This window comes from Emydura macquarii, unplaced genomic scaffold (assembly GCF_026122565.2).
Source record: "Emydura macquarii macquarii isolate MOO-44397 ecotype Brisbane River unplaced genomic scaffold, CSIRO-AGI_Emac_v2 contig_1390, whole genome shotgun sequence".
In the NCBI taxonomy this organism is placed as follows: Eukaryota; Metazoa; Chordata; order Testudines; family Chelidae; genus Emydura; species Emydura macquarii.
The window spans coordinates 4807240-4821291 of NW_027131527.1; the positions used below are offsets into that span (position 1 = coordinate 4807240).

Here is a 14052-nt window from a genome sequence, read left to right on the forward strand (position 1 = left end):
GGATGAGTCAGAATCAAAATCCCAATTCTAAACTTTCCTGAACTTGGAGAAGTTTGGATCCTGATTTAACTTATGTGCTTTTTGGTCCATCTCCACAAACAAAGATCATAAAATATATAATTCTGTCAGTGATAGCAACTTACTCCCAATTTCAGTGTAAGCTATGTGCATGTAACAATAAACTGTGTATGTTTACCATATGGAAAATAGATACTAAAATGTGTATTCCACTTCCATTCTCATTAGAGGACTTTCTGTTATACCTTTTTCACTAAGTCAAAGCTACTACAACTTCATTTCTAACTGTGTTAAACTTCCTTTGGGTCACCTACTTTATAGAATATGGTTTTATAATGATCAACTATTTTATTCCAAAGGATGCATTGTAAAGAATTATTTTGAAGAAGAAGAATGAAAAGCTGGTGTCAAGATGATCCAGTCAGATAACACTTGGAGGATCAGATTCTTTTCTTAGTTACACCTGTATAAACCTGGAAGTGAACACCACTGAAATAATCGAGAGCAGATTCTAGCCAAGAATCCCCAGGGGAAATGAAATGTGTTTTGCTGGAGATGGATGTAGCTTCTAACATGAAGCAAACAACATCAAAGTAGTGCAAGGACATTGAGAGGAATTAATATCCAATGGAGTTGCCCTTTGCACGAGAAGTTGCTCTGCTGAAATATATAAATCTATGCACTTAAACAATGTTAGTTTCAGGAGGTAAACTGTCCCCGAAACCCTCTTCCAATTTTTATGATTGTACAATTACATTGTCCTAATCCTTTTTTGTAACAGTCTCCCTGATTGTTGCATGAAAATCTTATGTGAATATTGGAAACTGAAAGACTGTACAGAGAAAACAGTGAAGACTAACTATAAACAAAGTGCTGCCAAATACATAAAGTAAACAAAGTGGTGGTGGTGGGGGAAATACAGTAGGGTTTTTGTTTCCCATTAATCATTTTCAGTTAGGGTAATTGCACAAGTTATTTGTAACAAAAGTAGATAAAAAAGTGTTCATGCAGAATGTTTTTTTTTTTTTTTTTTTTTTTAATTAATGGTGACTCTTTCACAATCTTCACAACGTCCCAGTTAGGTAGGGACTAGGATTATTAGCCTCCATTTTGTAGATGAAGAAAGTGAGACATAGAGGTTAAGTAAATTCCCCCCTAAGAGACAATTAAACGCTCTATGCTATACAGTAATTCCACAGGGTACACTTCAGTACTCCACTTTCAACCAGTACATGTTTTCATTTTATTAATTTCTCCCGATAAATTGAAATGATTCTACTGTTTTTACGCATCGAACTAGACTTCAGTTGAAAATTAGATGAGAGAAAGAAATCAATGAAATACATAAACTATTGGCTCCTCTGATAGTTCAGATCTCCCCAATCCATAGCAATATGCTTGCTAGGGGCAGGAAGAAATATGACCTGTTGAATTTCTCTTTCAGAGAGCAGATTTGGCAATCTCAGCTATCACTATAACACCAGAACGGGAAAGTGTTGTGGACTTCAGCAAGCGGTACATGGATTATTCAGTGGGGATTCTAATCAAGAAGCCTGAAGAGAAAATAAACATCTTCTCTCTCTTTGCTCCCTTTGATTTTGCGGTGTGGGCCTGTATTGCAGCTGCCATCCCTGTAGTTGGTGTCTTGATATTTGTGTTAAACCGAATCCAGGCAGTAAGAGCACAGAATTCTTCTCAGCCCAGTTCCTCTGCTTCCTCCACTCTTCACAGTGCCATTTGGATTGTGTATGGGGCCTTCGTTCAGCAAGGTACTGTCAGTATTTTAAATCTTATAATCAGTGCTTTTCAATCTCAGTACAAAAGAGTAGGCCATATATTAAACTTTAGAAAATATTGTTCTGAAAGGTAGAGTTCAGAGTTTAAAACCTGACTGTTATAAGATTACATTTAGACAACAAAGCCTGAATGTTTGAACCCTGACCCCATCTCGCTTCATACCATTTATACTTTTTTTCCCCCCTTTAGAGTCTGTCTTGTTCCTTGTGATATTGTGATACATAATCCAGGCATTTGAGAGACTCTTATTTTCTTTCAAATACATAGCACAAATGAAGAGCCTGATTCCCTCATTCATGTGGGAATACTCATGGCATTCTTCAGTCATGGGAGTCCCACGGAATTCAGTGGAATTACTGTTATTACCAAAATTACTTGTGCAGAAGCGTGTGCAGGTTTTTGCAAGATCAGGCTTTACATTGTGTTTGCCACAGGTCTGTACTATTAATGCTATCTTTTGAAGAGAGGTGTTTTTTTGTTTGTTTTTTGTTTTCGTTTTTATTTTGAACTCTTGTGAGTTTCAAGCTGGTAAAGTTTGGCTGGAAACAGCAAACTACAATACTTTCACTGTGAAATCTCATTAACGTGGCAGCCCTGGTGAGTTTTAGTAAAATAAAGCACAAATGAAATAAACGTAAGGAAGTACTTCTTTCACCCTCTGCACAGTCAACCTGTGGAACTTGTTGCCAGTGGATGTTGTGAAGGCCAAAAGTCTAACGGGGGTTGAAAATGAATGAATAAGTTCATGGAGAATAGGTCCATCAATGGCTATTAGCCCAGATGTCCAGGGATTCAACTCCATGCTCTGAGTATCCCTGAACCTCTGACTGCCAGAAACTGGGATTGCACTACAGAGTCTGGATTACTCAATAATTGCCCTGTTTTCTTCATTCCCTCTGAAGCATCTGGCACCAGCCACTTTTGGAAGTCAGGATATTGGGCTAAATGGACCATTGGTCTGATCCACTGTGGCCATTCTTATGCTTTTTACCATAATCAAACACCAGAGGGACTAGCAAAAATCAGCTGTGTAATAGAGTTTGGTCTTTAACTAAAGGTCAGGCATAATTGTGCTGGAAGCTACATAGAGAAATCTATTGAAGGCTGAAAAATAATAACTTGCAATGTAGCTGATGCCACAATTTCTTATTATTTAATTCAGTTTAAGCAGCATATAGAAGTTTGAACTTTTGTCCTCAGTTTAAAAATTATATTACCCCCCATCCCCACTATATTTTATGATCTATTCTATTCTGATATAGGTCTATTCTGATATACTCTGATTATTGAACCCCTATGTCTTAGATATTCCTCCATTATTATTATTTTTAATGTGTATGCATTTATGAAAGTCATTCTGTGGATTAGATCCTGACAATTCTGGGTAAGGCCTTGTGTGGATTTTCTTGAGAGCATTATTCTATGACTACATGAGGGGTCAGAGGGTGGGAGGATCAGTGTGGACATTTTACAAGATTTCATTAAAATCCATGATTTTAGCACATTTGAGTATTTTTTGTTGTAGATCAAATTTCACCAGTGCACCTGCATATTCCTTAGCTTTCTAGATGCCTGAGCAGTCAGATAGTATGTTTTCATAAAATACCAGACCTCGTTAAGATAGGTCTTTGAACATATTGACGGGGTGGTTTGTGAATGCTAGCTGAACAACAAATAAAATGCATAGGGATAGTTCAAAGTGTCACTTTAGACATGGACCATATCCTGTAGGTGATCTTAAATATTGGTTTTTACAAGAGCTCAGTTTCTCTGCTTATTCGCAGGTGGTGAATCTGCTATCAATTCTGTGGCTATGCGCATTGTGATGGGAAGTTGGTGGCTCTTTACCCTTATTGTATGTTCATCCTACACAGCTAATTTAGCAGCATTTCTCACAGTATCAAGGATGGATAATCCTATAAGGTAAGAGCCTTTCTTTACACAGAGCTGGAAACCTAAATTTCATAGATATGCATCTTATTCTTGAGAGAAGGAGAATATTTTAGGGAATTTTCTACTTATTTTCAGTGTCTGCATTTCTTCCTTCCCCACCTCCCTCTTTTTCTTACATCTGCCAAGCAGTTTTCACATTTGTATTGGGAAAATGGTGGCATTTAGGCGTTAAATGAAAACTTTTGCTGATTTGAAAGGAAAATACAAATCTCCCTAACTGAGAGAAATCTTTTTCTTATGCAGCTTTTCTTCCTCGCTAGCTTGGTTACCTGCATTTGTCAGTCTTAATATTTCTGGTTGTAAAGGAGGAAATCTGAAAGAATGGTATAGAATTTATATCTCTAAAACATTGTGCACCATCTGGCCTCTAGTTTTGCATGTGTAATTTATGTGCACAATCATTTAGGTATGCAATTTTGTGTGGGCTGTCATTTGCACTTTTGAATAGTACTGCCTGAAAATGATTATGCACAGAAAATTCCACGTGCAAAGCTACAGGCACACTCTTAAAATTAAAAGACCAGATTCACTATGACTATTTGAAGAATAAGGTACTGCTATGAAGGGAGAAAGGATAGCAGAATCGGACTCTGAGGTAGTAGATGTAGTAAGAAAGTTGTTTTATTAAATATATATATTTCTCCACATATATGTTCACAGTATCATTGTGATAAATTATGGACCCTGGTGATAAACTGCATTTATCCTGCACCTTTGTCTTCCTTTCCTTGCACTCAGTCCACTAATTCATATCACATGAGAGTATTTTCAAGACTCTGGGCAGTTCCGGACAGCTGCCATTAAAAAAAACAAAATCAATTTGCCAGGGAAAGGTTTCCTTCTTTTTCCTCAAATGTGGACTAACTCCCCAAGTGCCCTGCACTTCATGCCTATGTAATTTTGGGAAGTAAATTCGTATTTGGGGAGAAAGGAGGAGACATTACCTGGCAAGTTAATTAAACAGAAATTAAAATGTACAGTGCCAAAAGTGAAATCCCTGCAAGCTGCATGCAAACTTTTTAAAGACACCATAAGAGATGCTCAATCTAAATGTATGCCCCAAATTAAAAAACATAGTAATAGCACCAAAAAAGTGCCACCATGGCTAAACAACAAAGTAAAAGAAGCAGTTAGAGGCAAAAAAGCATCCTTTAAAAAGTGGAAGTTAAATCCTCTTCAGGAAAATATAAAGGAGCATAAACTCTGGCGAGTGAAGTGTAAAAATATAATTAGGATGGCCAAAAAAGAATTTGAAGCTAGGTAAAGACTCAAAAAGTAACAACAACAAAAATTTCAAGTGCGTCAAAAGCAGGAAACCTGCTAAACAACCAGTTGGGCCACTGGATGATCGAGATCCTAAATGAGCATTCAAGGAATATAAAGTTATTGTAGAAAAACTAAATGAATTCTTTCCTTCGGTCTTCACAGCTGAGAAGGTGAGGGAGATTCCAAACCTGAATCATTCTTTTTAGGTGACAAATCTGTCTCAGACTGAGGTGGCATTTGACGAGGTTTTGGAACAAACTGATAAATTAAACAGTAATAAGTCACCAGGACCAGATGGTATTCACTCAAGAGTTCTGAAGGAACTCGTGAAATTGCAAAACTATTATAGTATGTAATAATACTATTGTAGTATGTAACTTATTATTGAAATCAGCTTCTGTACCACATGACTGGAGGATAGCTAATGTAATGCCAATTTGTTTTAAAAGGCTCCAAAGGCAATCCTGGCAATTACAGGCCAGTAAGCCTAACTTCAGTACCTTGAAAATTGGTTGAAACTATAGTAAAGAACAGAATTATCAGACATAGCTTAATAAGATTTGTGAGGCAAGAATCAACATAGTTTTTGTAAAGGGAAATCATGTCTCACTGATCTACTACAATTTTTTGAGGGGGGTCAACAAGCATGTGGACAAGGGTGATCCAGTGGATATAGTGTACTTAGATTTTAAGAAATCCTTTAACAAGATCCCTCACCAGAGGCTCTTAAGTAAAGTTAGCTGTCATGAGATAAGAGGGAAGATCCTTTCCTGGACCAGTGACTGGTTAAAAGATAGGAAACAAAGGGTAGTAATAAAAGATCAGTTTTCAGAATGGAGTGATGTAAATGGTGGTGTCTGCCAGGTGTGTGTACTGGGACCAATACCGTTCAAAATATTCATATATGATCTGGAAAAAGGGGTAAACAGTGAGGTGGCAAAATTTGCAGATAATAGAAACTACTCAAGATACTTATGTCCAAAGTAGACTGTGAAGAGTTACAAGCGGATCTCACAGAACTGGATGGCTGGGCAACAAAACAGCAGATGAGATGCATGTTGATAGATACAAAGTAATGCACATTAGAAAACATTATCCAAACTAAAACAACTAGAGTTCTGTGGCACTTTAAAGACTAACACATTTAATTTTAGCAGGCATAAGTTTTCGTGAGGCTCAGAAGTGAGCTTATGCCTGCTAAAATTAAATGTGTTAGTCTTTAAAGTGCCACAGAACTCTCGTTGTTTTTGCTGTATACAGACTAACATGGCTATCCCTCTGGAATTATCCCAACTACACACATAAAATAACGGGGTCTGAATTGACTGTTACCACTCAAGAAAGAGACCTTGGAGTCACTGTGGATAGTTCTCTGAAAATATCCACTCAATGTGCAGCAGCAGTCAAAAAAGCTAACAGAATGTTGGGCGTCATTAGGAAAGGGATAGATAATAAGACAGAAAATATCATATTGCCTCTTTAGAAATCCATGGTACACCCACATCTTGAATGCTGTGTGCAGATTTGGTCGCCCCTTTTAGAAAAAGTTATATTGGAATTGGAAAAGGTACAGAAAAGAGCAACTAAAATGATTAGGGATATGGGAAAGCTTCCATATGAGGAGAGAGTAATAAGGACTAGGACTTTTCAGTTTGGACTAAGGGGGGGGGATATGATAGCAGTCTATAAAATCATGACTGGGGTGGAGAAAGTAAATAGGGAAGTATTATTTACTCCTTCTCATAACACAAGAACTAGGCATCATGAAATGAAAATAATAGGCAGCAGGTTTAAAACGAACAAAAGGAAGTATTTCTTCACACAATGCACAGTTAGCCTGTGGAACTCCTTGCCAGAGGAGGATGTGAAGGCCAAGACTATAAAGGGATTATAAAAAGAACTAGATAAGTTCATGGAGGATAAGTCCATCAATGGCTATTAGCCAGCATGGGCAGTGATTGCTGTTTGCCAGAAGCTGGTAATGGGCAAAGGGATGGACCATTTGATTACCTGTTCTGTTCATTCCCTTTGAAACACCTGACATTGGACACTGTCGGAAGACAGGATATTGGGCTAGATGAACCACTGGTCTGACCCAGTGTTGCCGCTCTTATGTAAGGCTTTGTAATTTATCCCTGTGATATTGCCAAAATATATGTGGAGAAATACACACTTAATAAAACATCTTCCGCACTACAGTTACTACCTTATGCACTCAAATGAAGTGCAAGGAAGGAAATTTGCCTTCAGTCTTTCCCCAGGGACAGGTTTATGGTCCAATATCCCATTGCCTATCGGTGAAATGAGAGCTTTATTCCACTGGAAAGGGAAGAGTCCCAGTGTTATGAAGGGACACAGAATCTTCTTCTAACTTTGGTAGGTGCTGATGTAATGAATTGTTGTTTGAGTGGTAATGGAAATGGGGTTTCTCTGCAGGATGGTTGCACTGACTTTCCGAGATAGGGTGAGGGGCTCGGCTATTCGAGAAAGCCTCGGAATAGAGCTGCTACTCCTCCGGATCGAGAGGAATCAGCTGAGGTGGTTTGGGCATCTGATTCGATGCCACCTGGTAGGCTTCCTTTGGAACTATACCAGGCACGTCCCATTGGGAGGAGACCCCAAGGCTGACCCAGTACATGCTGGAGGGGTTATGTCTCCCAGCTGGCCTGGGAACGCCTGGGAATCCCCCAGGAGGAGCTGGAACCTGTTGTGGAAGAAAGGGAGGTCTGGTCTTCCCTTCTCTCCATGCTGCTGCTGTGACCCTCATCAGGAAAAGTGGCATAACCAAAAAGAAGATGATTATATGTATCTCCCACATGCATATACAGGGGCAGGTGGAACTAGAATCCTTGTACTAACATAGCGGCTTCTACTCCGTAAATTAAAGGAGAACTCACATGACTGGCTGCAGTAATATCCCTTTTATCCTCTCTGTAGTCCAGCCACAATTGACTTAATCTCTGATAAGTAATATTGTCATCCCAAGCTCATATTAATAAAACCTTTATACCATAACTCGTCAGTTTATATATACATACTATAATAGTGTGTGTGGATATGACATCGCAAACAGAGAATGCTCCTTTAGGAGATGCCTCATTGGCACAGCAGGTATAAGAAGGCTTTGCCCAAGGTAGACAATGAGTGCTGCAGATTGCCACATTGCTCAGTCCTGACTTCCGTAACAAATTGTAATATGGGTTTGAGGTGGAAGCACAATGTGCAAATCAGTGTTACAGCCCAAGTCAGGAACAATGACCCATAGAGCTTGAAAAATGACTTACTCAACTACTTCTGAATGTTCCAGTTTCTTGTAAATAGAAGGAGTTGGCTGTGCAATCTATCAGATGCTTCCTAAAACTCCTCTGATTTCAGTGGAAGATAAAAGCACAATAGATGCAGTAAAGAAACTTCAGTGGATAGGTAAAATCAACAGCTGATTTTCTATGTTGTTAGTGAAGGTCACTAAGGCTGAAGTATTCAAAACCTCTCAAGGGATTTGGACGCCTAATTCCTATTGAAATTAATTTGAATTGTGCATCCAAATCCACTAAGCATCTTGGAAAATCTCTACCTAAATCTATAGAATGATAGTTCAATTACTGGACCCATTAGATTTTGTCTTGTGACTCAGAAAGCAATCAGCCTTTTATCTTTAGTTATGACATGCAGTGCATTTGCAGAGATGGCCCTTGAAATGTAATTATTGCCAACTGTCAGCAAAATGGCACCTGCCAGTTCCCAATACCAGATTCCTTATGGTCCATGACAAGGCAAAAATCAACACAGCTTCATTTTCAGATACCAGGTTGACCTTGCAATGCTAGCTGCTAGAAAAAACCTTGTTTTGACTGTTGCTACAAACATGTTTGAGACCTTAGCTCCTTCATCTAAAGAGGAGCATCTCAAAATGGCCAGTTCCTTCCCTCTGGCCTGAATAGTGAGGCTAAGATCAGAGAACAACAATAATTGGTTTCCCTCATACAGTACATCTCTCTTACAGCAGGTCACTCTCAGAACTCTGTGGCATCTGATGCTGCAGAGAGTAATTAATGCTGGTCCTTCGTCTTCCTTGCTTTTTGGCGTTTTTGCCTTTCCTGATTCTCCACAAACCTATTTCATAGACACTGGTCGAATGAGTCATCCCATTTTACTCCTAAACTGAATGAAAGATAACCGATAATGAAACCCTCTAACTATTCTCAAAATATCCTATTAAAAAAAGGAGCTAAATGCCCTTGGGAATTTAAGTCTGACATGTCATAAAGTTCTGTATAGTAGATGACACACACACAACCCTAAATTGGCAAGAAATAACTACTTCTTCATATATTACATTAGATTGAAAATATAGTATTCGTGAGCTTGAAGTTACACATCTATTCGGTGACTAATAGAAAGATGTTGGCCCAAATTCTCAGCCCATCTGTCACAGGCGACTCTGTTGCTGCCTGGTGATCCTCACTGCCTGGCTAGTTCAGATGGTTTCACAGTCACAAACACACATCGGGCTCTTTATCTTTCACCAAGGTGTGTATTTTTTCTTCTCTTACATAGTAACACCATGCAACACAGGCTTACAGCAAGCATAGGCTTCCCTGGAGCCCTCATCCCTGAAACCTCCTTCTGAGCTCCTTCTGTACTGCCTCTTGCTTCCTGTTTCTTCCCTTTATATTCTCCCCAGTTACCTTGTTGCCTCAGTGATTGTCACCCAGGTGTTCACAATCCTCCAACAGAAAGTGTACAGTTGCCCTCAGCTAGGCCTGTAACCTTCCTCAGGCTGCAGCAATGTCAGTGATCAGGGGGCTGCTGATAGCGCCCTGTCACACCTTCTATAGCTGTTTTGCAACACTCTGGTGGTGGAAAGCTGGCAGATCCTGTCCTGTGAAGATTCTGGTTGTATAAGGGAAAATCCCTAGATGGTATAGAATCCTGAAACAGCTTCTGCTTCACCCCTCCAAGCCCCCAGTTGGGAGTGAGGAAGAGAAGGTTGTGAGGCCAGGGTGTCCCTACTCCTTAACCGTCCTCAGTTGCTAGAAGAAGCCAAGCACAATTTACAGCAGCTTGAAGGCTGCTCTAACTTATACTAGGGGCCAGACAGCTTAAACATCAGGAAATGTAAAAGTGGTTTAAAGCCACTTGTGTCACTAACTGATTTGGTCCGCTGCCAAGAATCTGGTCCTTTAAGATTTGTGTTCGGTTTTTAGTTAAAGCTTGTAATATCACATTAATGCCATTTTCCCTGAAAGCAATAATGAAAGTGCTCAAAAGACTGACTGCCCTCTTCCATCTTCAATATAATGGAGATGATTCCATGCACCAGTCATTTAGGCACAGCTTTCCTTAAAAATTAATTCATCACAAGCCACAGAGTGAGGGATTTTCCTGAGGCTGAAACTTCATCCCTGCCATATGTTTCTTCTGCTGTCTCAGACCCTATTCTACCAGTTCTCAGATCTTACTACTACTTGATTTCAGCACAGTAATGAATAACATGAATAACTTTTGTCTCCCTTCTGAACTAGCCACTAGAACATTTCCAGACAAGGCCTTTCCTAGATCCAAAAAGGAATATATAAATGAAATTTAAATATATATATTTTCCTGCCCATAGTGAGATTTGAGTCACCATAAATAATTTTGACAATTTTCCTACCAACTGAGTACTATCAAATTCTCCAGTATTTACTTTCAGTGTTAGGAAACTGATCCCTCACACTCTGCATCAATATATGCTGTTATCTCTCTCTCCATAGAAGATTCCTTTGGTGTGCAGTATTGCTTCTGTTAAATTGTCAGCAGGGTGGAAACCAGTATTATGGTGCAGGAGTAGCTGTAATGTAGTTAAATTGTTCATTACAAACCTGATTTTACTCCCCCTCCCCTCCAAAAAAATACTAGCAAAACAGTTTTCGGCTTCAAATTTAGCATGTGTGGTCTGTGACTAGCAGAGAGCTGAAATATGGGAGAAAATAAACAGATGTCAATCATTCTTCTAATAGTCTTTGTTCTCCATATGCCAGCTACAAAATGGCTTGTCATAGAAACCACAAATGGTGTTTGTTAGAAAGATCTTGGTGAGACGTGCGCCAGAGCAAAGTTGAGCTGTTGGAAAGCAAAGTCATTAAATTAAAGTGTAAGATTAAAAACTTCAGAATGGCAGCAGGCTTTTAAAGACCAGGGACCTGATCAGCTTTACAAGATTTGTCAGACCCTTATTGAAGCTCCAGTGCTCCTCCTAAGGTCCACAGAAAGGAAAATTAGCCAGATTAGGAGCAGAATCTCAAGGAGCAGAAAGCACTCCCAACACACCAGACAATGCAGTATCTGAGAGGAGGCTGGAGAAGATGGCTCAAAGACTCTCTGTAAGCCTCAGAACAACAGAAGTTCTGGCCTGACCAAGCCTAGGAATCCTGTAGGACAAGCATCTTCGCCAAAAGCACATAATTCCCCTCTTGTGACTTTCTAAACGTCTCAGGAGTTCCCACACACTGCAGGAGTTTTCCAGCATTCTGGATGTTAGGTAGAGCCTCCAGCCCATCCTGCCTCCCTCTGCTTCCGTATTGACAGCATTAGGGAGGTGCAGCAAGGTATAGAGCTCCAGAAGTGTACTGAACCCCTGCTGTCCATCCTTCACCATCCTACAGTCCCTGGTGAGCTACACTTCATAATTCTGTAACCATCAGCTTTTTAGCCCCCACTTTTTGAAGGCTGTTGCCACATCCCTTTTTCCCCTTCTTCACACTTCTTAGCCTCCTACTAACTCTTATACCTCTCTGTCCATTTTCTTGATCTGTTCCCAGACCTACAACACTGAGCAAGGTGGATGTCTTAAGGGGCACTTTGAAATGTGCACAATCATCAGTGCCCCCTTAAGATCTCAGCATCCGGGGGAATGCTGTAGAAAACAGCAAGGCAATAAGGTCCAAGAGTCTGATTTTCAGAAGTGCAGAGCACTCACATCTCCAGCTGAGTTCAGTGGGTCTTCAAGGTGCACAGATTACCCAGGTTGGGACAGAGGAGCAGGTGAACATAGTGTCCCCTAGGGACCAGATTTGTGGCACTTGGTGAGGAGGTGCTGCAGGAGGCAGCTGGTCTGGAGCTGGGGGTAAGAGACAATGATCCACGTTCTACCAGGATTGATTATTGAGTAATTTTTAAAAGTTTTCAGAATGTAGAGAAATTCTCAGACAAACCTGCTGAGAAAGGCTGAGAGGCCATGTCAGTCCCATAAGGGAAAAAATCTTATAGGAACCTTGCAATTAAAATCAAATGATCACTAGACAATCCCAGGAAAATCCCAAGTGTTCTTTCTTGCCTAGGCCCAAGCGATTCTAATTTACCTCCCAATTGCCAACTTCAGAACAGCGTGTAAAGTGTGGAGCCCTCCAGTGAGACAATCTACCAAAAATGGGTCTAAACTTTTACATGATAGATTTTACTTTGATTTGTCTGTTATATTTTATGGCAACCAGGGATCTGCTATCTGACTAAGCCACCCATTTGTAATTATGAGTTTAATTAGCAATGATGTAACTTCCATCTTTGCTCCTTGTTAGCAAGCAAAATACATGCAGTTCAACAGCTCCATACATATATATTCCAAAACCCAGGTTTAGAAGAGCGTTTCTGATGGTAATTAAGCACCACATTGTAAAAACTAGGGCATAAAGTAGGCTGTCTACAAATTCAAAGGAGTGTAAATTAGAGCTTTTGTCAAATAGGTCCTTGCATCAGACGTTATGAATATTTTAAATACATCTGTACATGTTCATTTGCTCATTGCACATGAAGAGTATATTATGCCTGCTGTTATAATTGCTTCTTGTGTCATCTCATGATTTGGGGTTTCTTTATTTGAGCTTAATTCCCAAGTTTTCCTGTTTTTGTTGTGGGTTTTTGTTTTGTTTTTAGAGCTGAAATTTTACCATAGTTTGCCTGCTTTCCCAGGATGCTGGTAGAAAGAATGGGCCAGTGTGTTGGGAGAAGTTCCTCTTCTGTCACAGATTTCTTGTGTGACCTTGAACAAGACACTTAGCCTCTTTATGCATCAGATTTCTATCTGTGCAAGGGATCGAACAGTATCTCCCTAGCACACAGGGGAGTTGTGAAGATAAATACATTAAAGATTATGAAATGCTCAGGTATCTACAGTAATGGGGGCCACATAAGAACCTAAAATAGACTTGTAAGTTCCATTGAAAAGAAAACACATACATTCAATAAAATCAAGGAGAATGTTCTGTGAAAATCCCACATAGAGAAAATGGAGTGGAAGGCTTACTTCCACACCCCTGAGTACCAAAACTATGCTGACTGACCCCTCAGTGTTGATGCAGCTAAACTGATGGAAGAATGCTTCTGTTGACCAAGCTACCATCTCTCAGGGAGATGTTGTTCCTGCAGGAATCTTGGAAACCCTTTCTGCCACTGTAGGCTGCAGCTATGCTATGGAGTTATGCTGGTGTAGTCCCCGTAGTGTAGACACGGCCTTAGAGAAAAAACTTGGGATTCGGGAATAAAGCAGCAGCTTCATCTGAAATAGTGAAACTGTTATGATGGCTTTTGGTAGCAAGAAAACTTGTAGGAATCTGCACTTGCTGGGATCTTAAATTGGAACTCCTTGAAAGCAGCCCTTCTGTTAATGATGCCACAAGATTTGGCTTTTAAATATTGCATTTGGTTTTCTTATATGGTTAATTTTGTTATGTTTATTTTTACAAAGGGTCTATGCAGCACCCGAGGCACATGGGCAAGAAGCGTGTGTGTGTGGGGGGGGGAATTATAAAAAATCATCATCATTTAAGGCCAGTAAGGAAAGGCTTCAGTCATTAAATAAGCAGATTAAGTACCCCATGAGAGAGAGATGGCTAAAAAGAGTACAGGACTCAAGTGAGTTAAACACCACCAGCAGTAGTGCAATAGTTGCCTCTGAGACTTCTGGCTGGCTTGCTTTCACTCCTAGTGCACACAGAGGAGACTTCTTTGGAAATGCTTTGCAGCCTACTCACCATGGCA

General features: G+C 39.9%; 1 protein-coding gene across 5 annotated transcripts in view; it reads left to right on the plus strand.

Moving 5' to 3' along the window:
* The window catches only part of GRID1 (glutamate ionotropic receptor delta type subunit 1), a 710419-nt gene that overhangs the window by 639250 nt on the left and 57117 nt on the right, over window positions 1-14052 (plus strand). For all 5 annotated transcript variants that reach the window (XM_067552528.1, XM_067552524.1, XM_067552526.1 and 2 more), the window contains exons 11-12: window positions 1463-1787; window positions 3600-3738. In XM_067552528.1, coding sequence (XP_067408629.1) covers window positions 1463-1787; window positions 3600-3738 — 464 coding nt within the window. The remainder of the gene's footprint in view (window positions 1-1462; window positions 1788-3599; window positions 3739-14052) is intronic.